The following is a 14,930-nucleotide window of genomic DNA, read 5'->3' on the forward strand; positions in this document are numbered from 1 at the left end:
TGAACATGTGAATTCTGAAAGGTGAGTGATATATTTCTAACAAAGAGTAACTCAAATAGTTGTCGCAAACTTGTTTGTGAGAAGTAGACTTGAACCATGCAGCCAGAAGCAAAAGCAACTTGAGGTAAAAGCTGCCAAGCTTCAGCAAGCCAAAACAGCAGAGTGTCCAGCAGCAAATGAAGAAGCAAACATGGCTGCCTTTTTGTACTGGACCATAATCAGCAAGTGAATTTCCTAGGTAAAATAGAAGTTTCTTTTCCAACATTGCATTCCATCCTGGGGAAAAGGATGTTCCACATAATAACAGAGAATATTCCTATGGAGCATTTATCATACAATCATTGCTTTATTCTTGCAAGGATCCAACTTTCTTATACCTTGCACAGCACCAAACAGTTGAACTTGGGAGCCAACGATTAAGACTACATTTCTGATCCTTTGACATCACAAAGCTCACGCACCAGGAAAAATAATGTCAATGGCCAACAAGCAGAAGTTTGAGCAGTGCCATCCTTATGTAGAGGCCATTCTTAGCCTGCCTAAAATATGCAGCCCTTGGATCACTATCAACATCTACTGTGATCTGCAAAACAACAAACATTGAATCCCGCACATTCCAATTTGACACGAGCTAGGAACCAATTAAACCCATCTATCACTATGATACAATACCCAAGCAACCAAGAAATAACATGTCAACTGCCACGAACATTGATTCCTTCATAGAAATGAAGGAAATCATAGGTGATTATCATGAAAAGATAATTTTCACATTGTTAGGTAATTAGTACATGTTGCTGCTCGGATGTGGAAACATCACAGCTCAACAACTTTCCAAGACCCCCCCCCCCCCCCCCCCCTTAAAATTGGTACAGTACGGCTTCTATCTCTTGGAACTCGATGTTGTTGATCCACCATGAGGTTGACAGGGGTGCTTATATTTATAGCCATGTACAACATTTGTATTTTCCCCATAGTATAAAAGGCTTTCTGCATATTTCCCTCAACCATACGTGTATAATATACCTATGGGCCCATGGGAATACAAGTTGCTACTTCCTTAACACCAAGAACTGCTTTTGGCTAACCAATTCCTGAGCTCAGAATGGATTCGTCACAAAAAAATGGACCAGTATACTCCATACTGAAGGAGAACTCATTATAATATTTATCTGCCAACTCCGCCTGTGTTGTCTCAACATAGCCGGTCCCAAGCCCGGGTAAAGGAGGAGGATTGTGATAGGCTTGGCGAGCCAACGAAAAACTCAGCCACTCTTATGGAGATGAAACCCAAAAGATTTTTGTTGGGCGTAACCCTCTCAGCGACGCGCCACATCGAAACCCGGGTGTGGTGGCAAATGGGCAAGGGCCGGGCCGTCACCCCCCTGGTGGCGCATCGTATCTTGATCCGGATACGGTGGCAAGTGAGCAAGGATCGGGTCGTCGCATCCTTAGTGGCGCGCTACATCGGTGCCCGGATGTAGTGGAAAATGAGCAAGGGTCTTCGCATTTGACTCGACGAGTGCGAAGGGTAAGGAAACTAGCCGAGCCTAGGAGGATTCGCTTAGGTAGCTGGAACGTAGGGTCTCTGATAGGGAAGCTTCGGGAGCTAGATGATGCAGCGGTGAGGAGAGGTGTTGATATCCTTTGCGTCCAAGAAACCAAATGGAGAGGACAGAAGGCGAAGGATACCGGCTTCAAGCTGTGATACACGGGGACTGCTGCAAACAGAAATGGCGTAGGCATCTTGATCAACAAGAGCCTCAAGTACGGAATGGTAGACGTCAAGAGACGTGGGGATCAGATTATCCTGGTCAAGCTGGTAGTTGGGGACTTAGTTCTCAATGTTATTAGCGCGTATGCCCCGCAGGTAGGCCACAATGAGAACACCAAGAGGGAGTTCTGGGAAGGCCTGGAAGACATGGTTAGGAGTGTACCGATTGGCGAGAAGCTCTTCATAGGAGGAGACCTCAATGGCCACGTGGGTACATCTAACACAGGTTTTGAAGGGGCGCATGGGGGCTTTGGCTATGGCATCAGGAATCAAGAAGGAGAAGACGTCTTAAGCTTTGCTCTAGCCTACGACATGATTGTAGCTAACACCCTCTTTAGAAAGAGAGAATCGCATCTGGTGACTTTTAGTAGTGGCCAACACTCTAGCCAGATTGATTTCATCCTCTCGAGAAGAGAAGATAGGCGTGCGTGCCTAGACTGTAAGGTGATACCTGCAAAGAGTGTTGTACCTCAGCATAAGCTGGTGGTTGCTGACTTCCGCTTTCGGATTCGTGTCCAGCGGGATAAGCGTGCCAAAGTCGCTAGAACGAAGTGGTGGAAGCTCAAGGGAGAGGTAGCTCAGGCGTTCAAGGAGAGGGTCATTAAGGAGGGCCCTTGGGAGGAAGGAGGGGATGCGGACAATGTGTGGATGAAGATGGCGACTTGCATTCGTAAGGTGGCCTCTCAGGAGTTTGGAGTGTCCAGGGGAAGGAGATGTGAAGATAAGGATACCTGGCGGTGGAATGATGACGTCCCGAAGGCGATTAAAGAGAAGAAAGATTGCTTCAGACGCCTATACCTGGATAGGAGTGCAGACAACATAGAGAAGTACAAGATGGCGAAGAAGGCCGCAAAGCGAGCTGTCAGTGAAGCAAGGGGTCGGGCATATGAGGACCTCTACCAACGGTTAGGCACGAAGGAAGGCGAAAGGGACATCTATAAGATGGCCAAGATCCGAGAGAGGAAGACGAGGGATATTGGCCAAGTCAAATGCATCAAGGACGGAGCAGACCAACTCTTGGTGAAGGACGAGGAGATTAAGCATAAGATGGCGGGAGTACTTCGACAAGCTGTTCAATGGGGAGAATGAGAGTTCTACCATTGAACTGGACGACTCCTTTGATGAGACCAGCATGCGTTTTGTGCGGCGAATCCAGGAGTCTGAGATCAAGGAGGCTTTAAAAAGGATGAAAGGAAGCAAGGCGATGGGCCCTCATTGTATCCCCATTGAGGTGTGGAAAGGCCTCGGGGCATAGCGATAGTATTGCTAACCAAGCTTTTCAACCTCATTTTCCAGGCAAACAAGATGCCAGAAGAATGGAGACGGAGTATATTAGTACCAATCTTCAAGAATAAGGGGGGTGTTCAGAGTTGTATTAACTACCGTGGAATTAAGCTGATGAGCCATACAATGAAGCTATGGGAGAGAGTCATTGAGCACCGCTTAAGAAGAATGACAAGCGTGACCAAAAATCAGTTTGGTCTCATGCCTAGGAGGTCGACCATGGAAGCCATTTTCTTGGTACGACAACTTATGGAGAGATACAGGGAGCAAAAGAAGGACTTGCATATGGTGTTCATTGACTTGGAGAAGGCCTATGATAAGATACCGTGGAATGTCATGTGGTGGGCCTTGGAGAAACACAAAGCCCCAGCAAAGTACATTACCCTCATCAAGGACATGTACGATAATGTTGTGACAAGTGTTCGAACAAGTGATGTCAACACTGATGACTTCCCGATTAAGATAGGACTGCATTAGGGGTCAGCTTTGAGCCCTTATCTTTTTGCCTTGGTGATGGATGAGGTCACAAGGGATATACAAGGAGATATCCCATGGTGTATGCTCTTTGCGAATGATGTGGTGCTAGTTGACGATAGTCGAACGGGGGTAAATAGGAAGTTAGAGTTATGGAGACAAACCTTGGAATCGGAAGGGTTTAGGCTTAGTAGAACTAAAACCGAGTACATGATGTGCGGTTTCAATACTCCTAGGTGTGAGGAGGAGGTTAGCCTTGATGGGCAGGTGGTACCTCAGAAGGACACCTTTCGATATTTGGGGTCAATGCTGCAGGAGGATGGGGGTATTGATGAAGATGTGAACCATCGAATCAAAGCCGGATGGATGAAGTGGCGCCAAGCTTCTGGCATTCTCTGTGACAAGAGAGTGCCACAAAAGCTAAAAGGCAAGTTCTACAGGACGGCTATTCGACCCGCAATGTTGTATGGCGCTGAGTGTTGGCCGACTAAAAGGCGACATGTTCAACAGTTAGGTGTGGCGGAAATGCGTATGTTGAGATGGATGTGTGGCCACACGAGGAAGGATAGAGTCCGGAATGATGATATACGAGATAGAGTTTGGGTAGCACCAATTGAAGAGAAGCTTGTCCAACATCGTCTGAGATGGTTTGGGCATATTTAGCGCAGGCCTCCAGAAGCTCCAGTGCATAGCGGACGGCTAAAGCGTGCGGAGAATGTCAAGAGAGGTCGGGGTAGACCGAATTTGACATGGGAGGAATCCGTTAAGAGAGACCTGAAGGATTGGAGTATCACAAAGAACTAGCTATGGACAGGGGTGCGTGGAAGCTTGCTATCCATGTGCCAGATCCATGAGTTGGTCGCGAGATCTTATGGGTTTCACCTCTAGCCTACCCCAACTTGTTTGGGACTAAAGGCTTTGTTGGTGGTGGTGGTGTTGTTGTTGTTGTTGTTGTTGTTGTTGTACACCAAGCCATATCATTTGGCATAGTATAAGCGGCTTTCTGATTATTTCCCTCACCCATACGTGTATAATATACCTATGGTCACATGGGAATACAAGTTGCTACTTACTTAACATCAAGAACTGCTTTTGGCTAACCAATTCCCGAGCTCGGAATGGATTGGTCATAACTAAATTGACCAGTATACTACACCAAGCCATATCATTTGGCATGGTAACTACCTTCGTTAACAAATATAAGATGTTCTAACTTTTTTCTGAGTCAGATGTTTATAGACATGTTTTACTGTGTTTGTTCAGTCATTTCAGTCCCTATGTAGTCCATATTGAAATATCCAAAACATCTCATATTTGTGAACAGAGAGAGTACTAATTAGACATAACAGATTACTTCAGCACCCCAATTCAAAGACTCGTTAAATATCGGATTAAGCCTTTGACAATCAAAAACTCCCCAGTGACACAACGGGATTGAGATGCAACATAAGGTGACACTCATAATAATAAACAATCATTTCTGCAATGTATGTGAAAGGATAACTGCTAACCTCATCCAGCCTTGGAAGGGGATGCATGATAACAGCATGCTTTGGTAGCACACCTAAAACCTTCTTATCCACAATATATTTCCCACGAGCAGCCTCATAGTGATCGATCCTCTCTCCGAATCTTTCTTTTTGAATGCGTGTTTGATAAATTACATCACACCTGGATGCCACATCCAATAAATCTGAACTTTCTTCCCATTCAACACCTTGTGAAGTTAAGTACTCCTTGATATCATCCTTTGAACAAGAAGAAATACAAACAACAATCCATTTATTCCATCGGACTACAATAGAATTCAAAAGAAAAGAAGCCAGACAATATTAATTATTGGGGATAAAAGTACCTTCATTTTTACAACATCTGGAGATACGAAGTATATCTTAATGTTCTGGTACTTAGCGATCAAATAGGCCAGAGAACGAACAGTTCTCCCATTGGCAAGGTCTCCAACCAAACCAAGTTTGATTCCATCTAGCCTACCAATTTCTCTCTTTATTGTATATACATCCAACAGAGCCTGAATGAAAGAATGAACATATCAACTACAAAGAATGCAAAAGTGGTACTTCAGCATGATGTAACAACAGAAAGTAGATTCCAATGAGCACAAACAAACTATATTTACCAACATGATGAATTAGACAAAGAGGTGGTGGACGAACTAATGGGTAATGGGCAGAAACAATTAGCTGAAAACCCATTGACTTCCATTCAATATAGAATGGCGTACAGATACACTTTCAGTACATAAGGCGTGCAAGCGAGTTTAATGTATGTTCTCTCTTTCTTTCACAATTTATCTTTCCCCTCAAATCAATATTTACGAGCAACTATTCTCTCTCGTGATCATAACACATGAATACATGGGTATTGTGGTCATCAACTTCCTGGTCCTTGTTTGTAAAGTGTCCTGCTTTAGATGCTTAGGCGTTGCTTAAGCGATAAGGCGCTCTGGCAGCACCTTAGAAATATGCCCAATTTAGGCACCTTAGGCGTCAGAGCAGGTGATGCTCGCCTTAGGTCTCTTTACCACCTTATAAACAATGATCCTGGTAAAAATACAGTATAAAAAGAAACAAACGGGGATGGGGTTGTCACAGCAGAAATTTGTACGGTGACACAACAGAATGAAATTCTGCTCAATTTACACAGAAACCTTCAAAAGTACAGGACAGCACATTGCATATTCCAGAAAGGTTTATAATCCATGACTTGTCGACATTACTATAGATAATTTTATTCTTCCAAATAATATGGCCAATTGGGAAATACTAGGATAGCCTCAACCTAGTGCTAGAGGCAGACACAGAAGTGTATCGCTCATTTATACTAACGATTAAAGAAAGGCTGCAGAACTGTCAACAAAATTGCCATCATCACCCTACCATGAAGCATCATTCATCAACTCAATTCTACAAAGAAAGCATGGCAAAACAGAAACTGGATCCAAAATCAGCCTATAGTATGAATTGACAATATCTGATCAACACCTAATACTACCAAAAAAGGGAATGCCATCACATGGTTCACTGACCATTCACTATAGCACCTACCCTCAAATAAAAGTTGCAAATTCCTTCTTAGAAGAACTGTCTTATTCTAAGAATGTGGACATTGCTTCGGTGCTTCCCAATAAAAGGAGCAGGAAGAGTTAGCAACATAATAATTACCTGAGTAGGATGTTGCCCTGGCCCATCACCTGCATTAATAACCGGAATTTCTGCAGTAGCCGCTGCTCTTCTGGCAGCTCCACTTTCAAAATGTCTCAGAACGATAATATCAGAATAACCTTCAACAGTTCTTATGGTATCTGCATTGGTTATACATGGTTGACATAATGTTTGTTTAAAAAAACACGCATTATTTGAATGGAGTACAAGTAAGAGCATCTCCAGCAGATGACCCAAAAACTATTTCCCCAATAAGCGGTTATTAGGGCTCTCCCACTAAATTTATTGGGTTTCATAGGTGTGCTGCTATAGCAGATCCTCTCCCTCCCCCTCCCTCTCCCTCTCTCTCCCTCGCTCCCTCCCTCCCCCTCTCCCTCTCATGTGCATGGAAGATACCAGCAGAGCTCCGGCGACAGGTGGCACGGTGGGGCAGGGGACCAGTGCAGGCAGAGCGGGCGGGTGGCGGCGTGCGGGCGACAAGGTGGCGATGGTGCGGCAGCGGCGGTGGCGGTGGCATGGTGTGTTATTACCAACTAGCAAGAGCACAGGGACTCTGATTTGGGAATCAGTTTCTGGTCTGCGATGGATGCAGCTAGCTAGGCTTCACCCCTTATTTATAGGGGAAAGCAACTAGTACAGAACCACCTCAGTGGCTTTCTTACAGCCTAAGACATCTAGCAAGAGCACAGGGACTCTGATTTGGGAATCAGTTTCTGGTCTGCGATGGATGCAGCTAGCTAGGCTTCACCCCTTATTTATAGGGGAAAGCAACTAGTACAGAACCACCTCAGTGGCTTTTTACAGCCTATGTTTTTAAGGCGGTAAGGCGAGGCGAGGCGCTGGGGGGGCGCCTCACTGCCTAAGCGCTAAGGCATAAGGCGAGGCGACGCCTTAGAGACTTGTAAGCCACAGAATTAAATAGAATTTGGTAGGCATTAGGCAACTAGGCATACAGCCATACACACCTTGCAACTGATGGTTGTAGAGCCCATATAGTTCTGGAGAGGATGGAGAATCTGCAGGAGAGGATGGAGAATCTGCAGGAGGAGGAGGAGGAACTGCAGGAGAGGAGGGGGAGGGGGATCTGCCGGAGAGGAGGGGGAAGCTGCCAGAGAGGAGGGGGAGAAGCTCAGATCCAGCCTGGGGATGGGGGGAAACTGAAAATGGTTACAGGTCTCTCTCTCTCCCTCTAGTACCTGTTGGCGCCAAAACAAAGTTTCCCGCCCTTTCCTTCCCTCCCAGTTATCTGTTTCCCGCCTAAACCACCCAGCTCTATCTAAGGCGTCCTTATTTGCCTAAGGCAGGCAGAGTGGCGCCTAGGCGGACGCCTTGGACGCCTTAAGGACTAAGGCGGACGCCTTAGACACACATGTAAGGCAAGGCCGACGCCTTGCCTCCTGGGGGCGCCTTAAAAACAGAGTTTACAGCCCAAGACATCTTGACTTGACCCACTTGTAGCCTAAAACACAGGCTTGACTCACTAGCTTACTACCTAGGGAAAAGACTCGACTCATTGACTGACTGCTGCAAGGATTGCTCTTAACAATTCCCCCCTATCCTTGCAAAGCAGACTTGAATTGATTTGGATCATCCCAATCCTAGCACAAAGCTCATGGAATTTCACCCGCCCTAGTGTCTTCGTTAGAATGTCAGCGAGTTGGTCTGTGGTGTTGATGTAGCTGGCGTTGACACTCCCATTCACCAAGCAGTCCCCGATGAAATGGTACCGTAAGTCGATATGTTTGCTGCGTTATGATAGACCGGGTTCTTGGCCAGCGCCAAGGCGGACTTGTTGTCCCCCATTAGCCCGACTGCCTCGACTTCTCTCCCATGGAGTTCACCAAGCAGCCAGGCCAGCCAAGTCCTTGTGTTGCGGCAGATGTGGCAGCCACATACTCTGCCTCACAGGAGGTTGGAGCCACCACTCGTTACTTGAGTGACTGCCAGCTCACCGAATTACTACCAAGAACACCGTGCCACTCGTGCTCACCGGCGAGGTCACTATCGCTTTAACCAATCAGTCGTCTCTCCCGTCTTCCGCCTATAGCATAGACCATGGTGGCTGGTGCTAGCGACATACCGAAGGATGCACTTCACTGTTGTTGCTCCACCACCTGCTCACACGCATTTCTGATTTCCTCCTCCCAATTCTCTGGCAATGTATATCCTCTCAACTAGAATAGGTTCAGTTAGTTAAGACTGTTAACGTTAATGGTGTATGTTAACCTCAATGCTACCCTCCTCACCGTCCGGTTCTCCCGAAGCACAACATGGTGACGCACGACCAACGTGGGATCTTCCTGCCAAACCGTCGCTACGCCAACCTTTGCTTCTGGCGTGATCTCGTCGGTTCCCCGCTCGGCTCGTGTTGCCCTGCGTGATCCTCACTAAACTACGGCCATGCAGGTGGAGCTCGACGCCCTGCACGCCAACCAGACTTGGATGCTTGTCCCTCGGTACTGTGGCGCCAACCTCGTCACCATGAAGTGGGCATTCTGTCAGAAGTTTCACCTTGATGGTTCCCTGGACATGGTTCCTAAACAGGTATAAAGCGAGGTGGATCGTGCGCGGGTTCGCTCAACCCGCCAGCGCGGACTTCTCGGAGACTTTCTCCCCTGTTGTCAAGTCAGCCTCCACTCGCTTCATTCACGCGGTCCTACAGGAGTGTATTATGTGTCAACAGCCAACCGGTCGGTTTCGCTGACGCCGCTCACCCCGACGACGTCTGTGTGTTATCTCGTTCCCTCTACAGACTCAAGCAAGCGTCGCGCGCTTGGTGCCATCACATTGTTGTGTTCCTCGGCATACTTGGCTTCCACGCAACATCAAACACGTTGTTGTTCATGCTTCATCACGGAGATCATGTGGCCTACCTCCTCCTGTACGTCGATGATATTGTCATCACTGCGTCGCACGCTGCTCTTCTTCATGATGTCATCGCCTAGCTGAGTGTCGAATTCCAATTCAAGGACCTCGGCGCGCTGCATTTCGTCCTCGACATCAATGTCCGCCGCCGCAACGCCCCCTGCTTCTTCCTCCATCAGGAGGAGTACGCCATCGACCTGCTTGATCACGCAGGCATGACTTGATCATGTGGGCATGACGGCTGCAGACCGGCCTCCACGCCGGCCAAGGCCAAGCCCAAGCTGTCTGCCGCCGACAGCAAGCCCGCTGCCAATGTCGCAACATTGTCGGTGTGTGATAATATCTCACTCTGACATCTGCTACACCGTGCAGCAGGTTTGGCAGCACATGCATGCACCTCATGACGTGCACTGGGCGCTCATCAAACAAATACTTCGGTACATCCGCGGCACGCCGGGCTTTGGCCTTCATCTCCGTGCATCCGCCTCCTTCGAGCTCGTCGCGTACACTAACGCCGATTAGGGTCCAGCAGCCGGTCTTTCACACCCTCCTCAAAGCCAATGAACACAGTAGGAGAGCTCCGGTCATTGAGCTTACGCAGGTCCCCAGTTCCTTAACTTATGCTAAGCACCCAAAGGTGCGAAGGTAGCGGACAGCCGGCTTGCGGCCGTGCCACGCCTCGTAGGGCGTCTTTCGAGCAAGGAATTTGGTGGGAGCACAATTGAGAAGCAAGACAGCAATGCTCACAGCCTCCCCCCAAAATTCAGCTGGCATGCTCCTCTGTTTCAGCAGAGCACATGTCATTGCCACCACCTTCTAGTTCCGCCACTCGACAACACCATTCTGTTGCGGCGTGTAAGGTGCAAGGTGCGGAGAAGTAGCGTTGGATGCCTTCATCAACACAATAGACAACACAATAGATAGCAAACTCCGTTGTGGTAAAATCATCGTCATTGTCCATGCGGAACATGCGCAATTTACATCCACTCTGAGCTTCTGCTTCTGCTCGAATTCTTTTATGGCATCAGGTGCATTATTCTTGGCAGCCAAGAGCATCACCCCTTGTAGTGAGTGGTGCCGTCCACCAGCAGCAAGAAGTAGCGCCATCCTCTAGGTGTCGGCGAAACAGGACTGCAAAGGTCGCCATGGACGAGCTCAAGAAGCTCCTGCGTGTGATACCTTGCTTGCTGAGGAAATGTGATGCAGCGATGCTTGGTGATGACACCCATGTCGCAGAGCTGCTCCCCGTGATCCAGCCATGGCAGCCTGCATGTCATAGTGAGCTGTCCCATCTTCTCCAATGCGTCAAAATTGAGATGTCAATATCTCTCATCCCACCGCCAAGCCATGTCGTCGTGGCGGGCAGAGAAGCATATTGGGCAGGCTACCTGAAGATGTAGGAGGTAAAGGCGATTCTGGCCATGCCTAACCCAAACAAGGAGTCGACCTTGTTGATCCCAAATTCAAAGCACATCTCTTCTGGTCAGCACACATGCATCGCTCTCATCGAGCTGACCAATGTTGTTGATCGAGTTCTTCAGCCATGGGATGAAGTAAACGCCACTGAGGGCCTTGTGTTCCATTGTTCTTGCCAGCGAAGATGATGGTGCCGATGCCCCTGATTTCGACGATTTTACCATTGCCAAATTTGACAGTGCCAGTGACCGTTAGGTCAATTTCAGCAAAGGCATCGCCGTGGCCTGTCACATGGTTTGTGGCGCCGCTGTCCAGGTACCCGCCCTCGATTCGCTCATCATCGTTGTTTGTGCCGAGGTAGGCTTTCGCCTTCGGCTCATCGATGTGAAGGGGAGCATGCTCTGGAGCTAGAGTGGTACTATCCTACACCACTATGGCTGAGGCTAGAACAATGTTGTCATGCATCACCATGGCTGGGGTGGAGTGATGTTGTCCTGTACCTCCATGGCTGGGGCTGAAGTGACGTTGTCCTGCACCTCTGTTGCTAGGGCTGGAGCGGCACGAACCTGAGCTGTGACGAGAGCAGGCTCATCATCTTCCTCTGCTTGGGCCAGGAGAGCCCTGTTTCTCCTAGGCTGCTTGCACTCCTTGGCCCAGCCATGACGCCTACAATTGTGGCATGTGTCATCGTGTGCGCCATCCCTGGGTGCCGCGTGATCATGACCACCTTCTCCACCCTTCTTCCGTTGCGGTCACCATCGTCGTTGTACACTGCCGCACGCAGGCCTGGAGTAGCTGCTCTCTTGGCGAACTTTCATCTTCTTAGCCACTGCTGCTTGGTGAGAAGAAGCCTGCCGTGCCCATGTGGAGGCTCCTGCGACTCAAGACGGTTCTACGCCGCCTTCAACCAACCAGTGACCTCTTCAAACGACAACTCAAAGATGTCGAGGAGGATCTCGATCAAAAGAGCAAGCTAGGAGAACTTGAGCGACACAACTCACAAGAATTTCTCGATGACTTCCAGATTCATCTATCGGTTCTACGAGAGTGGCAAGGCTTGTGACGAGGTTGGTGAGGCGCAGCGCAATGTCGGAGACGGACTCCCCGTCATGGAATGAGATCGTCTCAAATTCCTTCCTCGACTATTGCGCCTTGCCCTTCCGCACACGATCCATGCCGACACGCATGGCTAGGACTGCCTCTCAAACCTCCTGTGCACTCCGCTTGACAGCCAGGTTGGCCATCATCTCTGGCGGTACCGCGTGCAAGATGGCCTCCAGCGCCATTCGACCTTCCAACAAGTCGTAAGCGCCAAACTCGATAGCCTCCCGGAGGCCACGAGCCTGCAGCATGACTTTCATGCGAAGGCTCTATTCGGCATAGTTCGTCCATGTCAGCGTCGGGTACTTGCCACTGCCAAAGTTCCTAACGACACGCTCAACGACAACCTCGCGCCTTCCAACATCACGGTGGCGCGGTCGTCTTGGTGGTGGTGAGTGGGAATGGCGCCGTGGCTAGGGAGTTGGACTACGGGCAGCGCCCTGACCTAAAACTAACATCTCTTAGGATCCTCGCCTTAACCAGCTCTGATGCTAATTGTTAGCAGCAACTAGCAAGAGCACAGGTAATTCTGATTGGGAACTCGGTTTCTGGGCTAAGATGGATGCAGCTGACTAGGCTTCACCCCATATTTATAGTTGAAAGCAACTAGTACAGAACCACCTCCATGGCTTTCTTTTACAGCCTAAGACATCTTAACCCACTGACTTGTAGCCTAAGACACAGTCTTGACTCGCTAGCATAGTACCTAAGGAAAGACTGACTGACTGCTCCAAGGATTACTCTTAACATGGTGGTGGTGCGGCACGGCGGTGGGCGGCGCAGTTTAGCAGTCCGGCAGCGACGTGCGGTAGCGGCGCAGTGGTCGGCGGTGATTGGCAGCGGCCCGCTGACATGGCATGTATTGGAAAAGGTATTGGGATCTTCCCCTCTATGTAGAGATGGGGGTTTTTTTGGTGGGAATAGGGAATCTGTTGGAGCGTGTTTTTTGTGCCAACTTCCTCTATACAATGAAATTTTTGGCGAAAGGGAAGCTGCTGGAGATGCTCTAAGAATCAAAAAAAAAAAACAGGTATAATCTGGGAAACGTTATTTAAAAATTAAATAATACTCCCTCAGTAAAGAAATATAAGAGCGTGGATCACTAAAGTAGGATTAATCAACCGTGTGGTCCCTACATCAAAACCAGCAGGAACTGCACATTCATATATCATCCAAGAAAAATAAATTCACAATGATTGAAGTAAACTAGTAAGGGTGGCCCTATCTTTTAACAATGGAATTGGATGGACGCAATTATATGAACATGGTAGCCAATCTATAATTAAAGTAGGATGTCACAATTGTAGTTCATAATAATTTATATAAGCATCCACCCCCCCCCACCCCCACCCCCCCATCTGTATAGTTCACTCCACACCAGCATGTAAGAATTTTCTCAATTGTTAAATAATTAAGGTTGAGAGCCAACTAGTTCCAGTAGCTGACTTTTCTTTGATGGCCTCACCAAACATGGCAGATAACCCATGTTTGTTTCACTAAGTCGTATACAGACTACCCAAAATTTTCTACTTTACAGATCCAAGGAAGTGATGATGACCTCCTCAAATAATCTTCACAATGGTTCTAAGGAAACCCCAGGTCCTCAAAGTTTCATAATTTGCTACAACTCGCAGTTATTGCACAACTAGTGCCTAGTTAAGATCTCACTTGAAAATCAAAACCGATGTTCCTCCATAACCCACAAAATTTGCATTTCCTCACCTACCGCCATCGCCCAACCACTACCCATCCTCATTCACTCTCAAAAGAACTACAATTGGAATTAAAATTTCAGCTTGTCCATTCCACGTGAAGGTCACCAGGCAGCAATTAGCACAAATGCTCAAGGCAAGGCCTGACAAGATACTTTTAGGCAACTCACCTTCTAGGGTCTCGCCCTTGGCAGCGGACGAGAACTCGCGAGCGTTCTCGGTGGTGAGCACCTCACCGCCAAGACGGCGCATGGCGGCCTCGAAGGAGAGGCGCGTGCGGGTGGAGGGCTCGTAGAAGAGCGTGGCCATGAGGTACCCCTCAAGGACGCGGCTTCGGAACCCGTGGGAGCCGCACTCCACGGCCTCCATCTCCCGCGCCACCTCAAAGATCTCATTAAGGATCTGCCGATCGAACTGCTGCGCCTCGATCACATCTCCGAGTTGCAGGGAAGCCGTGAGGGGCGACGGAGACAGCGAAGCTGGGGCGGCGACCGCGCGGCGGGGATAGGATGAGGAGGGCTTGAGCTGGGGTCTCCACGAGGGGATGGGGAGGTGGGGATGAGGGAGGATGACCCGGACGGCCGCCATGGGGGAGTGGCCGGAGCTAGGGTTTAAGGTTTTAGGAGTCGGGGGAGGTTTGCTTTGGTTTGCTTTCCGCCTCACCTTTTTGGACCTACCGATGATCGGAGAAGAGTAAAATGTATTCGCTCCGATTTCAAAATAGACTCAACTTTGTACTAAAATAGTATAAAATTGGGTCATCTATTTTAAAACGGATGGAGTACTATTGTATTAGGTCTTTTTTCTATGGGAAAATTTTGTTTTTGCCGCTCTAGATTTTGCCAATTTTTCTTATGCCATTCTGTATTTTGACATTTCACTTTTGCCACTCTTAGCTTTTAACGGTTATCACAATTGTCATTCCGTGACAAAAGAAAAATAATTTTATTTTATTTTTGCCACTCTTAGCTTTTGATAATTATCACAATTGCCACTCCAAATATTTTGATTTTGCCACCGGAATGGCAATTGTGATAATTGTCAAAAATGAAGAGTGGCAAAAGTGAAATGTCAAAATCTAAAGTGTCATGAGAAAAATTGGCAAAATCTAGAGCGGCAAAA

The 14,930-nt window shown here is 48.1% G+C and overlaps 1 protein-coding gene across 1 annotated transcript; it reads right to left on the reverse strand.

Moving 5' to 3' along the window:
- Nucleotides 1–239: 239 nt before the first annotated feature.
- Nucleotides 240–14,493, reverse strand: LOC123111087 (aspartate carbamoyltransferase, chloroplastic). The gene is made up of 5 exons (XM_044531770.1): nucleotides 13,979–14,493; nucleotides 6,715–6,854; nucleotides 5,388–5,561; nucleotides 5,044–5,280; nucleotides 240–583 (listed from the first exon to the last, which is right to left on the reverse strand). The coding sequence occupies exons 1-5, from the start codon at nucleotides 14,394–14,396 to the stop codon at nucleotides 476–478; spliced, it is 1,077 nt and encodes a 358-aa protein (XP_044387705.1). The 5' UTR covers nucleotides 14,397–14,493; the 3' UTR covers nucleotides 240–475.
- Nucleotides 14,494–14,930: the final 437 nt, after the last annotated feature.

The sequence above is a fragment of the Triticum aestivum genome, chromosome 5B, assembly GCF_018294505.1.
Source record: "Triticum aestivum cultivar Chinese Spring chromosome 5B, IWGSC CS RefSeq v2.1, whole genome shotgun sequence".
NCBI lineage: Eukaryota > Viridiplantae > Streptophyta > Magnoliopsida > Poales > Poaceae > Triticum > Triticum aestivum.

What these genes read in the sequence shown, in the direction of transcription:
- LOC123111087 (XM_044531770.1), bottom strand. Translation starts at nt 14,396, where the DNA reads ATGGCGGCCGTCCGGGTCATCCTCCCTCATCCCCACCTCCCCATCCCC. An exon ending in CAAGGGCGAGACCCTAGAAG is followed by an intron (nt 6,855 to 13,978) that starts GTGAGTTGCCTA and finishes TAACCAATGCAG; the next exon opens with ATACCATAAGAACTGTTGAA. An exon ending in CAGATGTTGTAAAAATGAAG is followed by an intron (nt 5,281 to 5,387) that starts GTACTTTTATCC and finishes TCTTGTTCAAAG; the next exon opens with GATGATATCAAGGAGTACTT.